At 50.0% G+C, this 13,807-nt stretch overlaps 1 protein-coding gene across 1 annotated transcript in view; it reads left to right on the forward strand.

Annotated features, from left to right (window-relative positions):
- The window catches only part of LOC119962304 (dynein heavy chain 11, axonemal-like), a 690,045-nt gene that overhangs the window by 3,774 nt on the left and 672,464 nt on the right, over window positions 1–13,807 (forward strand). The window contains exon 2 of the mRNA XM_038790290.1: window positions 3,429–3,651. Within this exon, the coding sequence (XP_038646218.1) occupies window positions 3,429–3,651 (223 nt within the window). The remainder of the gene's footprint in view (window positions 1–3,428; window positions 3,652–13,807) is intronic.

Consider the following 13,807-nt stretch of genomic DNA (forward strand, 5'->3'; position numbering starts at 1 on the left):
TACCTTATGGCCCTCATTTTATAGACCTCTTTAAGATCACCCCCAAGTCTCCAATGCTTCTGGGAAAATGTCCCAGTCTGTCCAACCTCTCCTTATAACTCAAACCACCAAGTCCCGATGGCATCCTAGTAAATCTTTTCTGCACACTTTCTAGTTTAATAATATCCTTTCTACAATAGGGTTCCCAGAACTGTACACAGTATTCCAAGTGTCGCCTTACTAATGTCTTGTACAACTTCAGCAAGACATCCCAACTCCTGTATTCAATGTTCTTTTTATTTATAAATGTAGAGTATTTAATTCAGTATTCTGACCAATGAAACCAAACATGCCAAATGCCTTCTTCACTACCCTGTCCACCTGTGACTCCACTTTCAAGGGGCTATGAACCTGTACTCCTAGATCTCTTTGTTCTATAACTCTCCCCAACACCCTACCATTAACTGAGTAGGTTCTGTCCCGCTTCAATCTACCAAAATGCATCACTTCACATTTATCTAAATTAAACTCCATCTGCCATTCATCAGCCCATTGGCCCAATTGTTCAAGATCCCGTTGCAATCCTAGATAACTTTCTTCACTGTCCACGATGCCATCAATCTTGGTGTCATCTGCAAACTTATTAACCATGCCTCCTAAATTCTCATCCAAATCATTAATATAAATAGCAAATAACAATGGACCCAGCACTGATCCCTGAGGCACACCGCTAGTCACAGGCCTTCAGTTTGAAAAACAATCTCTGCAACCACCTTTTGTCTTCTGTCGTCAAGCCAATTTTGTATCCAATTGGCTACCTCATCCTGGATCCCGTGAGATTTAACTTTATGCAACAACCTACCATGTGGTACCCTGTCAAAGGTCTTGCTAAAGCCGATGTACACAACGTCAACTGCACTACTCTCATCTAGCTTCTTGGTTACCCCTTCAAAAAACTCAATCAAATTCGTGAGACATGGTTTTACACCCACAAAGCCATGCTGACTGTCCCTCATCAGTCCTTGCCTCTCTAAATACCTGTAGATCCTGTCTCTCAGAATACCTTCTAATAACTTACCCACCACAGATGTTAGGTTCACTGATCTGTAGTTCCCAGTGTCTCACCCCCACAACCCAAAAAGGTGTACAGGGGAGGTGAATTGCTAAATTGGGGCGGCACGGTGGCACAGTGGTTAGCACTACTGCCTCACAGCTCCACGGACACAGGTTTGATTCCCGGCTTGGGTCACTGTCTGTGCGGAATCTGCACGTTCACCTCGTGTCAGTGTGGCTTTCCTCCGGGTGCACCGGTTTCCTCCCACAGTCCAAAGATGTGCAGGTTAGGTGGATTGTGCACGCTAAATTGCCCCTTAGTGTCCAACGGTTAGGTGGGGTTGCTGGTTACGGGAATAGGGTGGAGGTGTGGGCTTAAATAGGGTGCCTTTTCACGGGCCGATGTAGACTCGATGGGCTGAATGACCTCTTTCTGCACTGTAAATTCTATGATAAATTGCCCCTTAATTGGGGAAAAAAAAGAATTGGGTACTCTAAATTTAAAAAAAAAATCTAATTGTTGCAAATGTCTCTTTAACTCAGAACACTTTCTTTACTCTTCCTTGAATTCTTCTGAACAATACCTTAATCTCTGTCCACTTAACTCCAATCACCTTAGACAGTCTTTCTGACCCAATTCCCTGGTTATCTGGACTGTATTCTGTTCCTTAGGAAGCTTTCATCTTTGCAACTCCCTTGTCCTGTCCAGTTTCTCCTGGCAGAGTTGGGAGGTATTCACTCCCCAGTATCCTGTCTACAATTGCTCTCAAATTAGATTTACCGTACAGGTTTCTCAGCACAACTCACATACTTATGCCGTTTATTTGTTTTTTTACACCATAAGCACAATAGAAACCCAGTTGGAACTTAACCAACCCCAACACGTGCAAAGACCTTTGTCCAGCATGATTCTAACTATAAATGGGCAACACGGTAGCACAGTGGTTAATTCAGTTGCTTCACCGCTCCAGGGTCCTAGGTTCGATTCCCAGCTTGGGTCACTGTCTGTGTGGAGCCTGCATGTTCTCCCCGTGTCTGCGTGGGTTTCCTCTGGGTGCTCCGTTTTCCTCCCACAGTCCAATGATGTGCAGCTTAGGCGGATCGGCCATGATAAATTGCCCTTAGTGTCCAAAAAGGTTAGGCGGGGTTACGGGGATAGGGTGGAGGCGTAGGGTCAGGTAGGATGCTCTTTTCAAGGGCCGGTGCAGACTCGATACTTCCAGGCAATGAGACATTTAATTAAATCCACTTAAAACTGTACCTTATTTCTTAAGTTTACTAATGCAAATATAAACCTTTATTTTTCCAGCAGTGTACTATACGACTTTCCCCTGTTTGGCCTCTTGGAAGCTTTGAGTATGGTTAACCACACCTTCCTCCTGTTTTCCAGCTGATTGGATTGGCCTTGCTTGGTTTCACGGTTACCTATCTGATTATTACATCAGTGCCTCCTGTAATAACTTCTTTACCCACCTGGCACAGATGCCTCCACAGATTGCCATAGATATATCCTTGACCTCCTCAACTACTTGCTGCTTATTGGTAACATGATCCACAATTTGGGGCCAGCTTCCACATGTATGATGATGTCCATGAGTTCCACCTTTCCATTACAACTCTTGATTCATCTTCTGTCACTATGTTTTATAGTATTTAATCTTGTATGTGTACAATTTCTTCCAGTTAAACATTGGAATTATCATATTTGTTCTTTGCCACAAATTCCCATATCCTTTCAAATGATTCCATCCTTATCTCATGCCACTGTCCTGGATTGATCCAGACTGTTGAGAGCTTAATCATTTTATCTGACTGCAAACAATGATTGTGAACGCTTATTGTCTCCATCTCCAACCTGCCACCCTTCTTATCTCCGCTAATCTGCTGCCGAAGCTCGGGCAGAATTGTACAGAGGCGAGCAGGTGCACTATATTGCACCAGTAGCCATCGTTCTGGTTTTCTGGCCTGACAGTTGTGGCCATTTTTTAGCGTAAATTCTTTAAAGGTTCTGAGAGGGCACCTCATGATGGAGGCATCCTTTCTCTGTAACAGTGAAATGACATGTGGCAGGTCCTTCTGGGATGGAGGGCTCCTAATTGCATGGTGAGTGCATTCTCTGGCTACTAATAGGCCAATCAAGGAAAATCACATCCAGATGTCTATTCCCAATTCAGTGTGGGGGTCAGGAGCCCCATTTGACCTTAACATCAAGATCCCAACCCAAAATTCTGCCCCATGTCTTTGTCAGCTCAAGTCATCAAGCAAGAGAAATAAGTAGGCAATGTTTGGTCTGTTGAATTCTGTACTTGGAACCTGAGATACCATTCTCTGGAATCAGCTAATGGTTTTAACTTCAATACGACTGGATTTTGATTGTTGCTGCTTTGTCTTTTCAGTGTAAATCAATTGGTGTCATTTATTGCTGTAACCGAGGAGGGCATTTCAAAGAAAGTCGAGGATGGCGATTATGTTAGACTGGTTCAAATCATGGCACATTTAATGGCCGTCCGGGACAGGCAATCAGCTACAGACAATACTTTTGAATCTCTGAAAGAAACAGCAGATTTGTTAAAAACTTATGGACAGCAGCTTCCTGAATATATTTATGCAGACCTTGCGGTAAATACCTTTTTGTTGAAGCAATAACTTTTCATATCCCTTGACATTTTTCTGACACTTTGTTTAAATTTTGATTTTTCTTTGTTTTTATCGAAGCAGTTATTATTGTTTGAGCATTGGTTGTTCAAATCTTAAGTTCTTAAAACTTTTATTCTTCTTTGCTACAGCTTTCAAATTAGTGATATCAAGAATATTTAAAAATTAGAGAGCAGAATTTATTGAACCTGTTCAGTTTTTAAAAATAATATGGCAATACGAATACATTATTTCCTTTCATTCTGGTCTGTAGCACATACATCCTTAACTGTGATCTGAAAATTGGCATCAACAATAATAATAATCGACTTCTGGTGACGGCGGGCGGGAGGCAGCTACACATTGGAGGTCTCCCGTTCGGGAATGGCATTTTCGGGGTTTAACGCCCGGTCCTTGGGGTAGCGAAGGCGGCTAAAGCAGGGAGAAGGCACAGTGAAGGGAAATGCCAAAAATAAGTAAAAAAACGGCCATGAAAAAAGCAGCTGAAAGTCCGTCGGATGGTGGAAAAGCCACCATGGGGACAGCAAGAAAAGTGGAGGCTGGGGCACCAGGGGCGGCCGCATTGCCCACGGCTGAAGAAATAACTAAGGTGATAGCCGTGGAACTCGAAAGGCAGTTCACAAAACATATGGAGGCAATGAGGAAGGAGATGGGGGCGGTATTGATAGTGCTGCTGCAGGAGGCAATTACCCCGGTGAGGACTGCGGTGGCGGGCGCAGTGGCGGACGTGCGGAAGCAAGGCGAGGCGCTGAAGGAAGTGGAAGAGACATTATTGCGGCACAGTGATCAACTTACCTCAATGGGGAAGGAGATGTGGAAGGTGATAGAGATCAACAAGGGTCTGCAAGCCAAAATGTACAACTTGGAAAACAGATCCAGGCGACAGAATCTGAGGATTGTGGGTCTGCCCGAAGGAGTGGAAGGCCCGAGGCAGACTGAGTATTTTGCCACGATGTGGCGAAGTTATTGGGGGAGGGGGATGATCCCTCCCGATATGAACTGGATCGGGCTCATCGGTCGTGGAGGCCTGTACCAAAGGAGAGTGAGCCGCCAAGAGTAGTGACGCTGTGTTTTTGTAGATACAGTGTGAAAGAGAAGGTCCTGTGCTGGACAAAGCAGAAGCGGGTGGTGCAGTGGGCTGGAGCAGGACTTTGCGGTGGAGCTGGCGAGGAGGTGGGCTGCTTTCAGCCGGGTGAAGAAGGCACTGTACATCAGTAAAGTGCAGTGCGGCATTGTATACCCAGCTAAGTTGAGGGTGACCTACAAATCCAAGGACTTTTATTTTGGGATGGCGGAAGCAGCGGAGGAGTTTGCGAAGGCAGAAGGACTGTGGCTGAACTGAGAAGTGGTCATGTACCGATGTAGCCTCATGTAACTATATTTTTTCACTGTGTGCTGGCGTATGTGCTAAATGAGCCGACATTGTATATATTTGGACAAGGGAAGAGATGAGACTTTCACTTGCAATGAAGGTTCTTTGGGGTTTGGGCGTGTATGCGGGGTTTGTGTGCTAAAGGGTATTTCTTGGTTTTCCTGGGACCGGGCAAGGGGGAAAGAGACCCGGGTGGGGGCCTCCATGCTGGCCGGTATAAGCCGGCCAGTGAATGGAAGTGAGGTGGGGGGAGGGGCTGCGGCCATCGGAGCCTGGCAGAACAGGTTCCGATGAGTCTAGCCAGGGTGGAAAGTTGGGGGGAACAGAGGTTAGGTGGAGGAGTTTTATAAGAGGAATTGGAGGGGAGGAGTCGGGGAGGGGTGGGTTTACAGTTCATGGGTGTCATTTACGGTACTCTTTCGGGGGTTGGATGGAATTGAATGTCAGGAGGGGGGGTGGGGGGGGGGGGCTCCATAGGTCAATGGTGACCATAGGCGATTCCTGATTCCTTTTTCTTTTTTTTTCCTTTGCTTTTCCCACTGTGGGAGGGATGGTTTTATTTGATGCTTATATTGTGAGGGCCATTGTTTGGTGTGCTGGGAGGATGGGATCGTTGTTGTTGATAAGGGGATTGACTTTGTATTTGTTACCGTTTACTGCTTGTTGCTGGGGTGTAAATTCTGAAGAAAATGTGAAAATGGAGAATAAAAATATTTTTTAAAAAACAGCAATAATTTCTTAATTCTCTGCGGTTTCTGAGAATACCATATCTACTACCACCTCTCTTTTGGGAGCCAATGTGCATAAATTCTGATTCAGTTGTCCTTCCTTAACATATGATGAACTATTTGACATGTGTTATTGTTGGCATTGCTACCTGAAAGTGTTGTATAAATATTTTTTGAATTTGGCCAGAACTTTCTGGCTGTTCCCCCTGCCAGGATCGTCTAGTTCTACTGACGGCGACCCCCCACCATTGGTTCCTAGGCAGCGGGGGGTCTATACAACGGGGAAACCACATTGATAACGGTGAGACCAGAAGATCCTGCCACCAGCCAATGGTGCGCTGCCTCCACTGCTGCAAAACATGTGGTGGGGGATGCAGAAAATCCCGCTCTTTGAGTGCGATGCTCCGGAAAACTTTCTCAGTTCACTGCTGGCGGGTTTTCAGGGAACCGGCGAGTTCCCCACCACTATTCATTGATACTTAGGGCTGCAGTGCCCTGTCCACCCTGCTGCAAGAACACCACGGGTGAGCCGTGGATAAGGCAGGTGGCCTTGGACAAAGCTGAAAGTGACAGGAGGCACAGGAGGCAACACTTAAAGATCTGGAGAGGGCTGCAACTGACCAGAGTGACCGGATCATTACCCTGGAAAAGGAGGTGTCAAGGCTGGTAGTGACACAAGGCAACCTGAGAGGAAAGGTCAAGGACCAGGAGAACCGGTTGAGGCGGCAGAACCTGCAAATCGTGGGCATACCAGAGGGGATCGAAGGTAGGAACCCCACAGACTATGTGGCACAACTGCTGGGTAACCTGGTGGGAAGGGACAGCTTCTCAAATCCACCAGAAATCGACAGAGCTCCGACCGAAGCCCAAAGCCGGGGAACAGCCGAGGGCGATAATTGCAAAAATGCACTGGTACCAGGACCGGGAGAGAATCCTGCGTTGGGCCAGCCGGTGCAAATATTACAGCTGACCTAGCCAAACACCGAGCTGAATTTAACAAAGCGAAGGCTACGCTGTACAGAAACGATGTGAGATTTGGAATGCTGTACCCTGCCAAGCTTTGGGTCACGCATCAAGCCAGTGAGCACTTTTTCACGGTCTCTGCGAACGCTGACACGTTTGTCGCATTGAACGGACTGGAGAAGCAGCAGCTGGGGCAGTAATGAAGAGCCCATAAAATGAGACTCTCATAACACAATACTTTAACAAAAAAATGTTCTCTCCATTTCACAGCCTGTACAGCCAACAGTAGACCATTGCCACAACGACTGCTTTACGCGGGGAGAACACTGCCTCATTTTGGAGACGAGAGAGGGAAGGAGGAGCGAATACAGCTAAGTACAGGGGAAGGTGATGGGTAATAGCAGACAGGGAGCACAGAGATCGAGCAATGGGAGGATGTGCAACAATCCCGGGAGGGGGGGCCACCACACTAGCAAGGTAGCTAGCACCGGGATTCATGAAGAAGAAAGAGGCCGCGGTGCATCCACAAGGGGGAAGGCACCTGGCGGGGGCGCGAGGGAGGGGTAGACAACTGCACGTAGGGATAACTAGGGGAAAAAGCAGGGGCAAAGGGGAAGGGGGGATTTAGCTATGGGATGGGGGGGGGGCGAAGAGAAGATAACAAGGGAGAGATAGGTGAAGAAAGATGCAGGGCATTAGACTGGCTACAAGAGGTCACATGTGGTGACTTGGCACAAAATGGCGCTGTATACAACCACTTTGGAGGGTCCCTGGACAAAGGAAAACCCTGGAGTGCAGCGCCTCACCCACATGGCAAATTCACATTTGACGGTCATGTTGGGTGCTCCCTGGACAAAGGGAAACCCTGGAGTGCAGGGGCAGGAATGGGGGGACAACCCCTTCCCCTCCCACACGCACACACAAAATCTGGATAGTCACCTGGGGACATCAGGGGACTTAACGGCCCAGTGAAAAGATCCAGAGACTTTGCCCACCTGCAAAGCATGAAAGTCAACATAGTCTTCCTCCAAGAGATACACCTGAGGGAGAAGTTCTGACTGCGGGAAAGGAAGGGCTGGGTAGGACAGACCTGCCATTCCTGCGACGGGATGATTGGATTGGATTGGATTTGTTTATTGTCATGTGTACCGAGGTACAGTGAAAAGTATTTTTCTGCAAGCAGCTCAACAGATCATTCAGTAAATGGAAGAAAAGGGAATTAAACAAAATTCAAAAAATACATAATAGGGCAACACAAGATATACAATGTAACTACATAAGCATTGGCATCGGATGAAGCATACAGGATGTAGTGTTAATGAGGTCAGTCAATAAGATGGTCATTTAGGAGTCTGGTGACAGTGGGGAAGAAGCTGTTTTTGAGTCTGTTCGTGCGTGTTCTCAGACTTCTGTATCTCCTGCCCGATGGAAGAAGTTGGAAAAGTGAGTAAGCCGGGTGGGAGGGATCCTTGATTATGCTGCCCGCTTTCTCCCGGCAGCGGGAGGTGCAGATGGAGTCCATGGATGGGAGGCAGGTTTGTGTGATGGGCTGGGCGGTATTCACGACTCTCTGCGGTCCTGGGCCGAGCAGTTGCCATACCAGGCTGTGATGCAGCCCGATAGGATGCTTTCTATAGTGCATCTGTAAAAGTTGGTAAGGGTTAATGTGGACATGCCGAATTTCCTTAGTTTCCTGAGGAAGTATAGGCGCTGTTGTGCTTTCTTGGTGATAGCGTCGACGTGAGTGGACCAGGACAGATTTTTGGTGATGTGCACCCCTAGGAATTTGAAACTGCTAACCATCTCCACCTCGGCCCCGTTGATGTTGACAGGGGTGTGTACAGTACTTTGCTTCCTGAAGTCGATGACCAGCTCTTTAGTTTTGCTGGCATTGAGGGAGAGATTGTTGTCGTTACACCACTCCACTAGGTTCTCTATCTCCCTCCTGTATTCGGACTCGTCGTTATTCGAGATCCAGCCCACTATGGTTGTATAGTGAGCAAACTTGTAGATGGAGTTGGAACCAAGTTTTGCCACGCAGTCGTGTGTGTACAGTAGAGTAGGGGGCTAAGTACGCAGCCTTGTGGGGCACCGGTATTGAGGACTATTGTGGAGGAGGTGTTGGTGTTCATTCTTACTGATTGTGGTCTGTTGGTCAGAAAGTCAAGGATCCAGTTGCAGAGTGGAGAGCCACGTCCTAGGTTTTGGAGCTTTGATATGAGCTTGGCTGGGATTATGGTGTTGAAGGCGGAGCTGTAGTCAATAAATAGGAGTCTGATGTAGGAGTTCTTGTTTTCGAGATGCTCTAGGGATGAGTGTAGGGCCAGGGAAATGGCGTCTGATGTGGACCGGTTGCGACGGTATGCGAATTGAAGTGGTCAAGGCGTTCCGGGAGTATAGAGGTGATGCGCTTCATGATTAGCCTCTCGAAGCACTTCATTACAACTGACGTCAGGGCCACTGGACGGTAGTCATTGAGGCATGTTGCCTGGTTCTTCTTTGGTACCGGTATGATGGTGGTCTTCTTGAAGCAGGTGGGGACCTCGGAGTGGAGTAGGATAGGTTAAAGATGTCTGTGAATACCTCTGCCAGCTGGTATGCGCAGGCTCTGAGTGCACGACCAGGGATCCCGTCCGGGCCCCTCTCCTTCCGTGGGTTCACTTTCAGGAAGGCCGATCTGACTTCGGAAACTGTGATGGTGGGTATGGGTGAATTATGGGCTGCTGGGGCACTCGACAGCGGATTGTTGGTTACCTGCTCAAACCGAGCATAGAATGCATTAAATTCATTGGGGAGGGGTGCGCTGCTGCCAGAGATACTGCTCGGCTTCGCTTTGTAGCCCGTTATGTTGTTTAGTCCTTGCCACAAGCGCCGAGAGTCTGTCTGTGACTCTAGCTTAGTTTGATATTCTCTCTTGGCATCTCGGATGGCTTTGCGGAGGTCAGACCTGGATTTCTTGTATAGGACAGGGTCGTCTGCCTTGAACGCCTCAGATCTGTCCTTCAGTAGGGAGTCAATCTCGCGGTTGAGCCATAGTTGGGGAACGTATGTACTGCTTTCTTTGGCACGCAGTCGTCCACACATTTGCTGATGAAGTCTGTGACGGTGGTGGCATACTCATTTAAGTTAGTCGCTGAGTTCTTAAATATGGACCAGTCCACTGTCTCTAAGCAATCACGTAAGAACTCTTCTGTCTCCTCGGACCAGCACTGCACAACCTTCTTAGCTGGATTCTCCCGCTTGAGTTTCTGCTTGTAAGCCGGGAGAAGGAGCACAGTCTTATGGTCTGATTTCCCAAAATGTGGTCGGGGAATGGAACGGTAGGCGCTCTTGATTTTTGAGTAGCAGTGGTCAAGAGTGTTGTCGCCCCTGGTAGGACAGGAGATGTGCTGGTGGAATTTTGGCAGTACACTCTTGAGGTTGGCTTTGTTGAAGTCTCCGGCCACAATGAACAAGGCCTCCGGGTGTTCTGTTTCATTGTTGTTTATGACTGTGTACAGTTCATCCAGCGTCTTCCTCACTTCTGCCTGGGGTGGGATGTAGACCGCTGTGATAATGGCTGAATTGAACTCACGTGGAAGATAGTATGGGCGGCACTTTACGGTCAAGTATTCCAGGTCTGGGGAGCAGTAGGTCGCCAGGGTCACCACATCCAAGCACCAGGAGGCGTTGATGAGGAGGCAAACCCCTCCACCCTTCGCTTTGCCTGAAGATGGCGTGCGGTCCGCCGGGTGAATAGAGAAGCCTTCCGGTTGTATGGCACAGTCTGGTGAGGCGGGGGTGAGCCATGTCTCTGTGAAACAGAGCACACAGCAGTCTCTTACTTCCCTCTGGGAGGTAAGTCTGGCGTTAAGTTCAGCCAGCTTGTTTTCAATCGCTTGGACGTTTGCCAGGAGTATGCTGGGGAGAGGGGTCTTGAAACCGCGTTGCTTCAGTCTAACCTGCAGACCGCTGCGTTTCCCTCGCTTCCTCGGTCGGCGGCTGCTGTTGGATGATCCTGGGATCCGATGGAAGACGTCTGCCCTTGTGGAAGGTAGGTGGTTGCGTCTGGCGGAGTCCAGGGTGCTGTTTACGTTTCTGATGTCACATTTGGCAGGGTCCTGGGCGCTGGTTGAGGTAGAGGGGTTGCTGGGGGGGCGAGTTTGTGATCCGGATGGGTCCCGGTGTTCTGCGGGCGCGGGAATACCTTGCAGCGTGTTCGGGTCCTCGCGCGCGGTCTCCGTTATTTCTGGGGTCCTGGGTTGTGGGCGGGGGCTTCCTGGGGCAGGTTGGGCTAGGTCCCATGGTCTGTTCCCTCCCTGGGCGCTCCTGGGGTCGGATCTTGAAGTCGGCATGGTGGGGCCTCCATGTGGAATTTTCTTTCTTCCATCACCAGGTAGGTCCGGTCGCTGGGCGGGTCTCTCGGGGTCGCGTTGGGCCAGGTCTTGCCGTCGGGGGTCGGGTCCGGAGCTCCGGAGACTAGGCCGGCGATCCGGGGGCTGGCGTCGGTAGTTAGGCCGGGTTTGGAGCTCCGAGGCCTGGGTCGGCTCCAAATCGAGGTCGGGGCTTCACTTCCGGTTTGGGCCCTGTGGTGAATGTAATTCCGTAATTCACACTGTATTGTACATACATGAGACCATGCATTTGTAAGCGCAGTTGTGTTGCCCGACCACTAGGGGAAGTAGCGCTGGGAATGCTTAGGAGTTTGTACAGGGCTCCACCCTTGGCTCCGCCCACGACTCTTCCCCCTGGACTGCTGTATAAATACCAATGCTCAGAGCCAGTCATTCAGTTCATCGAGAGTTCAAAGCGGAACAGGCTGCTCTGTTGTAAGTAGATTAAGACCACTGTTCATATCTTAAAGCACGTGTCTAGTGAATTGATGGTCTCATCAATTTAATCTACTTAAGAAACAGTCAGGATCAATCATGGAATCAGCCCTCATGCCTGAGCGACTGGAACTCAACCCACAGGATGCAGAGGCAAAATACATTTTTTATCATTGGCTGCAGTGTTTTGAAGCCTACCTGGCGGATGCAAGCACAGCCGAAACAACAGAGGACCAGAAACTGAGCCTACTGCACGCGAGGGTGAGCCACAGAATCTCTACTCAACTAAACTGCGCCGGTTCGTATACTGAAGCCCTAGCGCTACTCGACAAAATGTATGTAAGGCCTGTAAATGAGGTCTACGCGTGACACGTGTTTACTACTCGCCGCCAGCGGCCTACGGAATCGCTCGCAGAATTCCTGAGAGAGCTTAAAACTTTATCTAGTGACTGTAATTACCAGGCGGTTACCGCGGCAGAACATAGAAAACCTGCTGTACGCGATGCCTTTGTTGCGGGCCTTAGGTCAAATTACGTGCGCCAGCGACTGCAGGAAAAGGGGGCCCTAAATCTTGAAGCGACTGTTGACCTTGCTACCACTATGGAGGTCTCCTTCCGCAGCCCCACCTCGTTCCCCGCGACCCCGTCATAGGCCCCCGACCAGCGACTCCGTCAGGCCTGCACCGTGCCGCCGCCCAGCCACAATGCTGCCCCAGCCTGCCACTTTTGCGGTCAGAATCAGCACTCGCGGCAGCACTGCTCTGCAACGCGACCTGCAGCAGCTGCGGGCGAAAAGGACACAATGCCAGAGTGTGTCTGGCGAAGAAAGCCCCAGCCTCTAACCCTCCCACGGCTCAAAGCACTTGTTCCCTGAATTCACAGGCCTGCAGGCCCCAAAATGCTGCAGCCTGTATGCCGACTCCGCCCCTACCCGACATGTGCAACTCATGGGGGCGGCCATCTTGGCAATCCTCCTCCATGCGGCCGGCCATGTGCGACTCATGGGGGCAGCCATCTTGGCAATCCTCCTCCATGCGGCCGGCCATGGGCGACTCATGGGGGCAGCCATCTTGGCAATCCTCCTCCATGCGGCCGGCCATATGCGACTCATGGGGGCGGCCATCTTGGGATCCATCCCCTTCAAACTCTGAAACTCTCCTCGACGACTACGAACTCAGAGGGCAGTCGTCACAGGGCCACTCCAGCACAGCTGATCGAGCCGCCGACTGCCCGCAACTCAGCGCATTCACTCTGGACCAATCTCAGTGAGGGGATCATAGAGGCCAGCAACAGTCTCTGGAGAGCTCAGGTGGTGGTCGTGAAGACCGGGGAAAAATTGCGTATGGTTGTCGACTATAGTCAGACCATAAATAGATTTACGCCCCTTGACGCGTATCCCCTCCCCAGGATTGCAGACATGGTAAACCAGATCGGCCAGTATCGGCTCTTTTCCACGGTGGATCTGAAGTCTGCATACCACCAGCTCCCAATCCGCCCGGAGGACCGCCACTACACGGCATTCGAGGCCGATGGCCGCCTCTTCCATTTCCTCCGGGTCCCCTTCGGTGTCACTAACGGGGTTTCGGTGTTCCAACGAACAATGGACCAAATGGTGGACCAGTACGGGCTGCGAGCCACGTTCCCGTACTTGTACAATGTCACCATCTGCGGCTATGACCAGCAGGACCACGACGCCAACCTCTACTGTTTTCTCCAGACGACTCAGAAATTAAACCTCACTTATAACAAGGAGAAATGCGTTTTCCGCACAACCAGACTCGCCATCCTCGGCTATGTCGTGGAAAATGGAGTCCTGGGCCCAGACCCGGACCGTATTTGCCCCCTCTTAGAACTCCCCCCTCCCTCATTGTCCCAAGGCCCTCAAACGGTGCTTGGGTTTCTTTTTCTACTACGCCCAGTGGGTCCCTCAATATGCGGACAAAGCCCGCCCACTCTTTAAGGCCACACTATTTCCCCTGTCAGCTGAGGCGCACCAGGACTTCAACTGCATCAAGGAGGACATCGCCAAGGCGGCCATGCGAGCGGTGGATGAATCCACTCCATTTCAGATTGAGAGCGACGCCTCAGAGGTAGATCTAGCAGCCACCTTTAATCAGGCAGGAAGGCCAGTTGCATTTTTCTCCCGTACCCTCTCCGCTTCGGACCTCCGACACTCGGCAGTCGAAAAAGAAGCACAAGCCATTGTGGAGGCTATTCGTCAGTGGAGGCACTACCTCGCAGGTAGGAGGT

Source organism: Scyliorhinus canicula, chromosome 2 (genome assembly GCF_902713615.1).
Source record: "Scyliorhinus canicula chromosome 2, sScyCan1.1, whole genome shotgun sequence".
NCBI classification, from domain to species: domain Eukaryota; kingdom Metazoa; phylum Chordata; class Chondrichthyes; order Carcharhiniformes; family Scyliorhinidae; genus Scyliorhinus; species Scyliorhinus canicula.